Here is a 12,685-nt window from a genome sequence, read left to right on the forward strand (position 1 = left end):
TTCCTCGGTGCATATCGGCGCGTTTTTTTCCGACCACTCCCCTATCACCACCCCCAAACGCTCACAGCCTGTCACTCACTCTGATGGATTCCTCGGTGCATATGTAATTGCAGTGCGATCGCAGCATATGTGCAGTGCGGCTTATACGCATGCGCAATGGCTAACATTCGCTCGATCTGTGTACATAGCTGCATTTGCGGATGCTGCTGAATCAGGCCCGATGTTCGAATGGGAATTTGCTTTCCTTTAAGGCAAATGCAAATATTAATGTTATAAAGCAAATTGAACACTTATGTGTCTTGCGGTGGTTGGGAGGTCTGTTTAGCAGTGTAAGGGGTGAATAGCTGCCGTGCGTATATATGTGACGAAAGAAGGACTGGGGGCAACCCAACAGTTCCCGAAGTGCTTGGCTTGCCCCCAGCATGACAAAAACGGGGGTGGGGTAGGGTGTGTGCACGTATTGTATTTCCTGTAAGGCTACACCCTTTTCAGGTGCACACCTTCAGCACATGCAAATGTCCCTATTACTATTTCCCAGAAGTTGCATTTTGCACCAGGGGTCACACACCCCCAAGTTATCTAACTTCTGACAGCGGAATGCTTTTTTTTGTGGTCAGCATGGAATGCATTTGCAGATGAATTTGTAAAATGTGCCCCCCCTCGCCTTATGCACATGCTTAGTAGATAACACCCAATTTATGTGCAAAAAGGTGCAAACTCTACATGAGCCCCATATTGTATAATACAAAAATGTATTGGATTCTTGTGGCTCAAAACTCTCCCACTAGATGGCATTGGTTACACAAGAGTAACTTAGTCTGTCCCTTTCTAAACTGTTAGAAGGAAATTATATTTTCCAGCATAAAGTGCCAAGTATATGTAAGCAGGCAGATATTCTCTAGGTGGACTAATCTGCAGCACAGGTGCCAAATCACCTATGATTAATTTGGCATATGAGCAAACCTTAGCTTGCTAAGTGGGATGTAGGCTGGCGTTGGAAACATACTTTAGGGAATAACTGTCACTATTTAATGGATAATGTTTAGAAATATATTACCAGTCCATTTATGAGAGGATTTGCTAATGAAATTAGTTGAGATCCAAAGTGTGTAATTTTCATTTGCAGAAATTCGAGGATTAGCGGTATGTAATTCTCATTGTAAGGTGTAGTGTACAATTGGAAATGACAGATCTATTGTCTAAGCTCTTTGTGACGTTTAGTCCTTTCTGCAAAGCAGAAATTAGTAAAGCATGTAACCCGTATCCATGTAAGTGCAGTTATATATGACTTTTATTATTTTATTGTCAGTTATGAAGATAGAAACATAAACAGCATATACAGCATGTAGTTTTAGTACATACAGATGATTGTGCCAACAGATGATGCCAGATGGGACTCAGCTGCACATGTCAGAAGCAACAAGTGATTCTTAAGCAATAAACACATATTACTGTCACATTTCAATCATCTGTTTTTACCCAATATCGTTTTCTTTCCACATAAATACCTGACAGTATGGAATACTCGTGGCTGCCTTAGGCAACAGTGCATAAGGCTTTACTTTTCTTATATACATTAGTGTACATTTCTGTGTTCATTGAGCCTGATTCAGAGATGTACGCTAACTTGGTGGTTAGTGCACATCTCCGATGGTGAGTAGCGTGCCGCCCCCGTTTTCTGGGAGGGACGAATCCAGGATTTGCGTGCCTGGCAGCTGCCAGGGCCGAGCCAGGTTGCGGTAAGCTTCAGCTTCCACAGCCTGGTCAAAGGAGCAACGCTATGGCTGTGATAGTGATCCTAGGCTGCGACCTCGGTCGCAGAGCTAGGATCGCAAATGTAGCAAGGAGGTGTCCGTTTCCTACAGACACCTCCTCTGCTTTGCATTTGAGATGAACGGAATTGCACAGCCGCTTGTGTGCGACTCTGCAATTCCATCCATCTCTGAGTGAGGCCCATTGTGCTTTATTTGCAGATTACTTTTATCTTTGTAGTGCCAAGGACTTAAAAAAAAAGTCTTTCCACCACCACTGGGTTGTGAATTTCTGGTCACTGTGCATGGCTGTAGAGCCCTGTAACACAATTTACAATCATCAAGGGCTGTATCTATCTCTACCAGGCTCTACTAGCTAAATTAAATATGTTATTTTCTTTAACTTATGTACACACTTCTAATTAGCTTATAAAGAGACCGTTAGCATATTATTCAAACACGGGAATGCTTATGACACTTACTGCTGCCAGGGATTGCTTTATAAAAAAGTAGCAAATATGAGCTCCCTGTTCTCTTATGTATAAATGATTATGGGGAGATGTACTTGGAGAGATAAAGTACCAACCAATTAACACCTAACTGTCATTTTTCAAACAGCCTGTAAGATGGCAGCTGGAGCTGATTGGTTGGTACTTTATCTCTCTCCATGACTTAGTACATCTCCCCCTATGAGCTCTCAGAAGTCACTGAAAGATAAACAACCATAGGATTATTATTTATTACCCAATTACCTGTGCTGGGTGCTTTTATGTGTCACTGAACCTTCTGATCTCTAATAGTAATGAATAGTAGAGTTGTGGTGATATTGTGGCAGTCCTTTTGCTAGGATTGGTAGAACACCATAAAAGTAGTCCAATAGTCTATTTCACTTACCGTACTTTAGTTTTGAGTAAAACATAATTGTTTAGACACTGCCAGGGGCCGCAAGAAATCAATCTCCTCTGTTGAATACTCTCAGATAATAACATTTGCCACACCCACAAATACTAGGAACACAGAAATCACACACAATGGGGTAAATGTAATAGGCAGCGAGACTGCCCAGTGTTTTAAAGTAGCAGTCTTTTTATAGGCAAAATCAACCTGGTTTTACCTACTAAAAGATTGCTACTTTAAAACCTCGGGCAGTCTTGCACGAAAGTCGCTGATGTCTCAAAGCCGCAGTCTATTACAGTTACCCCACTGTGTGTGATGTCTTAAAGCCGCAGCCTATTACATATACCCCAGTATGTGTATCTTGTACCTTTGTACTGTGAGAGGAAACCTTAGCACTAAACACAAACTACACACAGAAAGGGCTCTGGTTGGAATTGAACCCATGGCTCTAGTGCTGTGAGGCAGCAGAGATAATCACTGTGCCACCATACTGCCCAACTATGCCTACAACTCTCACTTTAATGGAAGCTTTTACCACCTTTCCCAATGAAATGATCTTCATTGTGCCTCCCTGTGTTTTTATCCACTGCCTTTGCCTCATGTCTGCTCACATTGTATCCCTATGTGTCTATTGCTGGCTTTCCTTTATCTGTTGTCTTGTCTCTGTGCTCTTCCATTGCCTTATATCACATCCATATATAATCTGTCAGAGCTGTAACTAGACTTTTTGGTGCCCTGTGCCAGAGAGAGCATTGCCCCCCCCCCCCCCCCCAGTTTTTAAAAAGGGACATAAGATGCACCTGAAAGGGCCAGGGAAGAGATAGGGGAGGCCAGGAGATGCAGAGGATAAAAGAAGAGGAAGCTACAAGTGAGAATGTTAATAAACAGGAAAATTGACAGGCCTAAACAGCTCCCCCTGCCCTGTGGTGCCCTGTGCCATGGCATTGGTCGCACTACCCTAGTTACGGCCCTGTATTCTGTCTCCTTGTAACACCCATGCATTTTTTCCTCTGTCTTGTCTGCATTTTTACCTGCCCTGAGCAATCCCCCATATCTACCCTGCCAGACTACTTGCTCCTTTATCTACTCTGCCCCTCACCAAATATCTGCCCACATCCTTAACCAGACCAGGGGCGTATGTACCCATTGGCCAGGATGATACTCGCCAGGGGCGCCAGCCGAGGGGGGGCGCCATCCGGCAGTACCTCCCATGGTCAGGGAGTAGAGTAAAGACAGGACTGCCAGGTAGTTCCAGGTACGCCCCTATGATGTCCGTCCAGGGCCAGGCAGCCGCTGGTGAGTGAGAGGGAGTCACCCACCCCTTACTTCCCGACACCTCCTCCTCACCCACCCCGTCCTCCCCCAGCCTCCTCCTCCCTGTTACCAGATCCTCCCCGTTCGGCCTCCCCAGCAGCCGCGGCTGACTCTCCATCTCACATGCCGCCAGGCACCGGGGAGTGGAGGATGTGGGAGGGTACCTGCCGGCTGCTACTGTGCGGGCTGACAGTGGGACACCCGGGCCCGCGGCTGACTCTCCATCTCACATGCCGCCGGACACCGGGGAGTGGAGGATGTGGGAGGGTACCTGCCAGCTGCTCTTGCTCCTGTGCTGACTGACAGCGGGACACCCGGGCCGGAACCCCAGAGGTATGTAAAGGGTGTAGTGTTACAGGTGACAGGCTGACTGTGAGTATATGACAGAGTGTAGTGTTACTGTAACTTTCAGGTGAGACATGGGGGCTGGCTAGGGAGAAGTTTTAAGTACAGAGTGTGTATTTATGCAGAAAATATGGGGGGAGGGGGCGCCATTCCATTACTTTGCTATGGGTGCTCGGACCCCTAGATACACCCCTGAACCAGACTCCTCTCCCATTGCCTCTTTTTATGCCTTTTTATCTGCTCACTCTTCACTTTCTCTCTCCCATTTATCTCCATTTTGGTTCTTTTCTACACTGTTTGTCCTTCCCGTCTTAGCTACATCTTTGTTCCATCTCTGCTTCCTTGTATAATAACATTTTACATTTATCCAGTCTGCTTATTGCCTTATTTCTCCCTCCATTGCCAGGCTAACATTTAGCTTGTTTATACCTCCTTTTGTTGCCCTTCCTTTGTTGTAAAATGTATATGACTAAACTGAGCAATTACTCAGGCGAACAAATCTCAATTTTTAGTTAATTGAAGGTCTGGTGCTAAAGCAGGTGGAGGCTGGACGGAGATGTAGCATTTACACTAATGTATCTATTGATATATTACACCTCTCCGCACACCTAGAAGGTGGAGGCATCTCCTGACAGCGGAGAGTAGGCATGCACCTACACTGGTGTACAGCATAAATGTGCCTATTGCTCTTTATGCCTAAAAATTGATTTGTACGTTTTCAGCAACGCCACAGAAATAGTACGTGTATAAGGAATTCCAGACTTTTCACAAGATGTGACAATGTCACGGCATGCATTGTGGACGATGTGTTGGAAATGTATGCTGCAGTACAGTGGATATATGAATAATATATACATTAATTAAGAGGAATGACAACCTGATAACTTTCATGTTTCTCCTACGAACACATTGTCACGTTATTTCCATAATTCTCAAAGTGTAATTATATATGGGTCTGATTTAAACTAAAATTGTAAATTCCAAATAATGGTAATTGTGGATATTAAAAAATGAAAGCTAACGAAGTTCCATGAGAAATTACCGTTCCCACCTGAGTAATGGCTTTTAGTTCTCCAATAGTTCCCCACATCATAGTTACTGTTCTGTCTGTGTACTTCTTGATGCTGTCATCCCAAGAACAATATCTGCCATATTAAACCCTGTATAATGTAATAGTAAGGATTTCATCTTCAGTTAATATAATCACAATAGTTTTGTACATAGATTATATGACTGCATTTATTCATTCAGCCGCTTAATGTTGACTTTTAATGTCATAAATTTGAGTTATATTATAACATTTATATATCAATTGAGTAATATTCTGTTTGTTTTCAAATGTACACTTTTGAGGGGGATTACAGTATGTTGAATGAAATTCAGTAATTAGGGTCTTTATTTCATTAGGGCTGTTATACTGCTGCCACAGATCAGACTTGTTAAAAAGTATTTATTGGTTTATACTTTTCATTCAGATACTAAATATATGAATGAATTCTTAAACAGCAAGTGTTACCTTTCAATTCACAGTTGTCTAACACTTTCCCTACTTGTACAATGTCACATGAATAAACAGCATTTCTGTCTCTGCTTCCTTTTTACTTCCTATGGCGGTGTTGGATAAATGACAGAACCCTTTTTTGCCACTTCTACTATCATGCACAAAGTTCATCCAACGTACTACAGGGGTATTGTCTTTCTTATTATCACTATTTGGTAGCTAAGAGTTCCAGTAGATGGCCTAGTGATGCTCATATTGCATGCAGAGTATTCATTTGGCACACTGCAGGCTAAGGGCCTTATTCAGAGCCCGACGCAATTAGTGCTCGCTCGTCCAGAATATAGGGGTGGCTTATCAAATGAAACGTTTGCTCTTTGCGGTCTGTTCACGCCTCTAGGTCTGAACGAGCGAACAAAACTTGCGGTCGTTTTTTGGATAAATACGCCCCCTGGCCGCTCGCATCCTACGTCATGTCCGCTATTTATTAGATTAATAGCGAGCGTATGAACTGCTCGCTATTCTTGTGGTTGGTTTTTGCTACCACAATCTTGCGAGCAGTTCTGGCTATAAAATAACCCAGTGACGTGGTCAATGACGCTGCTGTTTTAATTATGCACACCCATAAAACGCCCGTTTTGACCTTTAAGCACGCCTGCGTTCGGATCTCCACTCCCCGTTTTCACGCACCTTCACCTGTTACCACCCACATACGCCTCATTCTGTCGCTCAAATTATTAGGCATTCGCTATTTTGTGAGCACATGAATTTCGACCGCACTGACTGGTTTCGCGCATGCGTATAACGATCCGTACGCATGCGCAGTTGGGCAAACATCGCTCGGAGTGAACGAGCGGCCGCTTACGAGCGGCTCTGAATCAGGCCCTAAGTCCACTGATGGAGGTAATGCTCACCTAGATCCCTATTGTCTTGGCCCTGCAGGCTTTTTTTGTTCACTGATATCAATATTTTTATTTTCAACATTTTTTGTGATATTATTTATTTATATCTCTAAAGAAGAGTTTTTCTTCTTTGTGTGGATCAAGCTCTGTTAGATAGAAAAATGCATGTGCAGATAAAGCTGTTACCGACCACTGTGATATAGAATATGATGTTTGTGGTCTGTAACATATAAATCCCCTCAGAGGAGTGCATTTCATGTACATTAGGCAAACCATGGATGTGTCTGCAGTGTGCTTATGCCTGTATATAGAGTGCCTTGCAAACGTATTCACACCCTTTTGCATTTTTATGTTTTGTCGCCTCACAACCTGGAATTAAAATGGACTGTTTGAAGGTGTGCATCATTTCATTCACAGGACATGCCTACAATTGTGAAGTTGTGTTTTTTTATATTGTGAATCAACAACATTTAGGTCAACATAACAGAAAACTTCAGCGTGCATAACTATTCACCCCCCTAAAGTCAGTACTTTGTCGAGCCACCTTTTGCGGCAATTACAGCTGCAAGTCGCTTTGGATAAGTCTCTATGAGCTTGCCACATCTTGCCCCTGGGATTTTTGCCCATTCCTCAAGGCAAAACTACTCCAGCTCCTTCATGTTGGATAGTTTCCGCTTGTGAACAGCAATCTTCAAGTCTGACCACAGATTCTCAATTGGATTGAGATCTGGGCTTTGACTAGGCCATTCCAACACATTTAAATGTTTCCCCTTACACCACTCCAGTGTTGCTTTAGCAGTATGCTTAGGGTCATTGTCCTGCTGGAAGGTGAACCTCCGTCCCAGTCTCAAATCACAGGCAGACTGAAACAGGTTTTGCTCAAGGATATCCCTGTATTTAGCACCATCCATCTTTCCCTCGACTCAAATCAGTTCCCCAGTCCCTGCTTCTGAAAAACATCCCAACAGCATGATGCTGCCACCACCATGTTTCACTGTGGGGATGGAGTTCTTCGGTTGATGGGATGTGTTGGGTTTGCACCAGACATAGCATTTTCCTTGGTGGCCAACTAGTTCAATTTTAGTCTCATCTGACCAGAGCACCTTCCTCCATACATTTGGGGAGTTGCCCACATGCCTATTTTGGCAAACTCAAATCGTGTCTTCTTATTTTTATTACTAAGTAATGTTTTTTTTCTGGCCACTCTTCCATGAAGCCCAGCTCTATGGAGTGTACGGCTTATTGTGGTCACATGCACAGATAGACCAGTCTCTGCTGTGGAACTCTGCAGCTCCTTCAGGGTTACCTTTGGTCTCTGTGCTGCCTCTCTGGTTAATGCCCTCCTTGCCCAGTCTGTGAGTTTTGGTGGGCGGCCCTGTCTTGGCAGGTTTGTTGTGGTACCATGTTGTTTCCATTTGATGATGATGGATTTGATGGTGCTCCGGGTTATAATCAAAGATTTGGATATTTTTTTATAACCCAACCCAGAATTGTACTTCTCAACAACTTTGTCCCTGACTTGTTTGGAGAGCTCCTTGGTCTTCATGGTGTGATGCCTCTTGCTTAGTGGTATTGCAGCCTCTGGAGCCTTTCAGAAAAGGTGTGTTTATAATGACAGATCATGTGACACTTAGATTTCACACAGGTGGACTTCACTTCACTCATTATGTCACTTCTGGTAATTGGTTGCACCAGAACATCTGAGGGGCTCCATAGCAAAGGGGGTGGTGATTACATATGCACATGCCAATTTTCAGGATTTTATTTAGAAAAATTATTTTTGATATATATATATATATTTTTTTTTTCTAATTTCACTTCACCAAATTAGACTATTTTGTGCAGATCCATTACTTAAAATTCAGATGAAAAAAATAAATAAATGACAGGTTGTAATGTAACAAAAAAGGTAAAAAGCCAAGCGGGGTGAATACTTTTGCAAGGCACTGTACAGCTTCTGTCAGTGGTCCCTTATAGTTTTTGGAATTGTAGACTATAGTTTAGCATTAACTTTCTGAGCCCCTATAGGTAACATGTGCTAAAGTCAGAGCCGGCCCTAGTCAATTCAGTGCCATAGGCAAAATTTTGGCTGGTGCCCCCTAGAATGTGTATATATACCAATGATTAGATGTAACACACCATCTGTAATACAAGAACTGAGTGCTCCCTACCAATGATCAGAAGCATTGTAACATGTATCATCTGTACTATAGCAGCTGAGTGCTCCCTACCAATGACCAGATGTAACACTATCAGCAGCTGAGTGCTCCCTACCAATGACCAGATGTAACACTATCAGCAGCTGAGTGCTCCCTACCAATGATCAGAAGCACTGTAACATGTATCATCTGTACTATAGCAGCTGAGTGCTCACTACCAATGACCAGATGTAACACTATCAGCAGCTGAGTGCTCCCTACCAATGACCAGATGTAACACTATCAGCAGCTGAGTGCTCCCTACCAATGATCAGAAGCACTGTAACATGTATCATCTGTACTATAGCAGCTGAGTGCTCCCTACCAATGACCAGATGTAACACTATCAGCAGCTGAGTGCTCCCTACCAATGATCAGAAGCACTGTAACATGTATCATCTGTACTATAGCAGCTGAGTGCTCACTACCAATGATCAGATGTAACACGAATCAGCAGTGCAGGGGAGATGGCGCTGACATAACATGTTGGGTGTAAATAAGTAGAAAATCAAGGCCCCCTCCTGGGAAAAGGTGCATTATAGTACATTTAAAGGGGTGAAATTTAGGTCAAACAATTAGATAAACAGTATGTCAATATAGCAGCTCACAATATAACCTGCATATGGAAAACACAGTGTATAGGGACAATAATGACTTAGCTCATCAGCAAATACTTACAGATCCCACTAGGACAGAGAGCAAAGAAACAAAGTGGGTACTTGCCCTGGCACACCTCTCCTCCTGTCTCCCAGCCTGATCTAGCTAACTTCAATAAATACAGTACTTGCAGTTCCCGCGGTCCTCTGGAGTAAAAGTCAGATTTAGGAAAAGTTAATAAATGAGAAAGTTTCCCCGGAATGGATTCCTATACTGTTCCTTTTCAAACGATTCAACCAGTGAATATGCCAAAATTCCTCAAAAAAATGAAAAGTAGTATATAGTGAAGTACAGTTTATTCAAAACATAAAAACATCCATAAAACTCATAAAGGTGGCTGCATACCAGATATATAGGGGTGTAGGACAATTCACACCCAAGATAGCATGTACAGGGATATAAACAGTCACCTCCCGGGATGGGTTCGTGTGGTCCCCCTGGTGTCTATATGGCAGTGGTTCATCCTCTAGCCCCTATTCCTGGTGTTCTCAATGCAGCTCCTTTCTCACCAACGCGTTTCTGCTCATATAGAGCCTTTTTCAAGGTGTATGTTAACCACCATATACTACTTCCTTAAATACCCTAAGGTGTCTCCCTATTGGTCCATCTCTCAATGATCCTATTCTACTCCCATAGGGGCACAATCACCAACTATAGTCCAACTATGTCTCACCTCCTGAAATGAGATTTCATAATTCTCCCCAGATCTACGTAGTAATTGCCATCCAAATGTAATTTAGCGGTTTGCGTTCCATTAACTGGAACGCATACCACTTCCGGTCGGCTTCCTATAGCACTCAGCGGAGATGATGTATGTTGACGAACCCATCCCGGGAGGTGACTGTTTATATCCCTGTACATGCTATCTTGAGTGTGAATTGTCCTACACCCCTATATATCTGGTATGCAGCCACCTTTATGTGTTTTATGGATGTATTTATGTTTTGAATAAACTGTACTTCACTATATACTACTTTTCATTTTTTTGAGGAATTTTGGCATATTCACTGGTTGAATCGTTTGAAAAGGAACAGTATAGGAATCCATTCCGGGGAAACTTTCTCATTTATTAACTTTTCCTAAATCTGACTTTTACTCCAGAGGAGCGCGGGAACTGCAAGTACTGTATTTATTGAGGTTTATAGGGTGTAAGTGGCCACCCAAGCATTTCCTGCAGCACCATTGGATTGGCGCGCTCATTTCATTATAAATTATCTGATCTAGCTAACTTACCTAGAGGCTGGAGTGGGAGTCACCGCGTTCCGTCTGCAGGCAGTGCCTGCCTGCTGCCTTCTTGCTTGATGCTGCTGCAGTGGAGATGCCTGGTGGTGCGATGGGCTCGGCGGTGGAGGCACTGTCACTAATGTGGAGGCGGAGCCGTGAGTTGTCACTAACAGCTCTGCTCCGCAGAGGCCCATGGGAGGAGTGGCTGGGCATGTTGTCTGTAGGGATTGGTAAGATCAAAGTTGTTTCAACAAACTTAGTATGTATATCTAATATATACATCTAAACATTTTATTACGTAGGTTATTTGCTTTTCTGCATCTCACTTCCAGCCAACATTCTGGCAGCTCATCTTTTAGTTCACATAAGAATATAAGAATAGCCTTTACTAATACTTGTATATATCATATAAAGTTATTATTCTTACAGGGGTAGAAGTGATGAAGAAGCAAGTAAAATGTGCCAGTAAATGGCCATGTGTGACTGATTCATTATTACTTAACAGAGAATTGTTATGAAGATTCATGATGAATTAAAGATTTTTACCATGGAAAATAAATGGAATTTCTATTGCCATGAATTGATCCTGCTGAGTTCAGTTATTATATATAGTGCATGCAGTCTGTATGTTTGCATATTTACTTTCATGTACATTTTATTGTCATGAATACCAAATTCAAAGGAATTAAGTTAACTATAAAAGAATCATTGGCAAGTAATGAAAACCAATGATTATATGTAATTATCCAATTGCTCTAAGACCAATTACTGTACTCTAAATCTTCACCTTTTAACCATTTGTAAAATGCACAGACTACATCTTTCACAGTATCGGCTCTTACGTTTGGCCTCCGAGTTGCATGCAGTCCTTGTTAGATACATGTCTTAATTTTTGGAGATAATAAGTCAAACATTTTTTTCAACTCGCACAATATTTCTGTCCATTGTATATACTCATTAAACAAGCCCCACCCACTTGGGTCAGTTGACTCATTGTGAACATGTTCCATGATGGAATGTATGCCTATTATTGTAACCACACCTACATTTGTGCAAGTGACTTGTTTTCCAGCCATTTGGAAACTCTTTCTCCAGAAATTGAGCACTAATTAGACATGCATGCTTTCAATGTAAAAACCTTGCTGCATATTAAATGTCTTTCTTCTCACTTGATGTTCAGCTCAGCCAGTCATTCCCCTGATCAAGAATGTCACTGCTGCGGAAACATCAGCCACTATCCTGTGGAATTTTGAGAATCCAGATGTCAAGCTCTATGTTAAATATGTAGAAATGAGTAAGGACCAGTTTCATTAAGAATGATCATATGTAGGGTTTAGCTGGTAAAACTAGCCGTAAGAGTACATTCAAACAGAGAATACTTATACACTAATTCCACCCACAGGTTAAAATTTTGTATTGAGTAGAATTGTTTATGTTAAGATAAATCTTGATTTACTTATCTGAGGTGCATCATTCACCCAGTCTGTCTTCAATGATGAAGCAGTGTTCTCCTGATTCAGATAGGCAGCAATACACTGCAAAGTCTGGGGAGTTGCAGCAATAACAACAAGACTGCTTGTTTGAATATGGTGAGCGGTATTGGTCCAATGGACGGTGCACACCAGGCAAGTAAAGCTCCAGATGTACATGGTGAACTCCACTCACAACTACATTTTAAGTGTTCCGGTGGCGTTCTTCCATGTTATTTGTAAACTCATGTTACAAAAAAGTTTACTAACATAGTGATATACTGTAGCACAATACTGAATTTAAAAGTTTAATTTTCATTATGATTTCAATATTGTTAATGAAGACTGGACATCATAGTATTAGTTTTTCAATAGTATAACTATATCAAAAGCTGCATATATGTCAGATTGTATATGGATTCTTTTTATA

The 12,685-nt window shown here is 42.2% G+C and overlaps 1 protein-coding gene across 20 annotated transcripts in view; it reads left to right on the forward strand.

Moving 5' to 3' along the window:
- The window catches only part of NRCAM (neuronal cell adhesion molecule), a 263,101-nt gene that overhangs the window by 236,895 nt on the left and 13,521 nt on the right, over positions 1–12,685 (forward strand). For 9 of the 20 annotated variants that reach the window (XM_088457770.1, XM_088457808.1, XM_088457777.1 and 6 more), the window contains 2 exons: positions 5,939–5,995; positions 11,967–12,080. The exons of 6 other annotated variants lie outside the window; for them this stretch is intronic. In XM_088457770.1, coding sequence (XP_088313896.1) covers positions 5,939–5,995; positions 11,967–12,080 — 171 coding nt within the window. The remainder of the gene's footprint in view (positions 1–5,938; positions 5,996–11,966; positions 12,081–12,685) is intronic. 5 more of the 20 variants (XM_088457830.1, XM_088457837.1, XM_088457845.1 and 2 more) reach the window with 1 other exon arrangement.

The sequence above is a fragment of the Taudactylus pleione genome, unplaced genomic scaffold (genome assembly GCF_031769625.1).
Source record: "Taudactylus pleione unplaced genomic scaffold, aTauple2 ptg000041l, whole genome shotgun sequence".
Classification (NCBI taxonomy): Eukaryota; Metazoa; Chordata; class Amphibia; order Anura; family Myobatrachidae; genus Taudactylus; species Taudactylus pleione.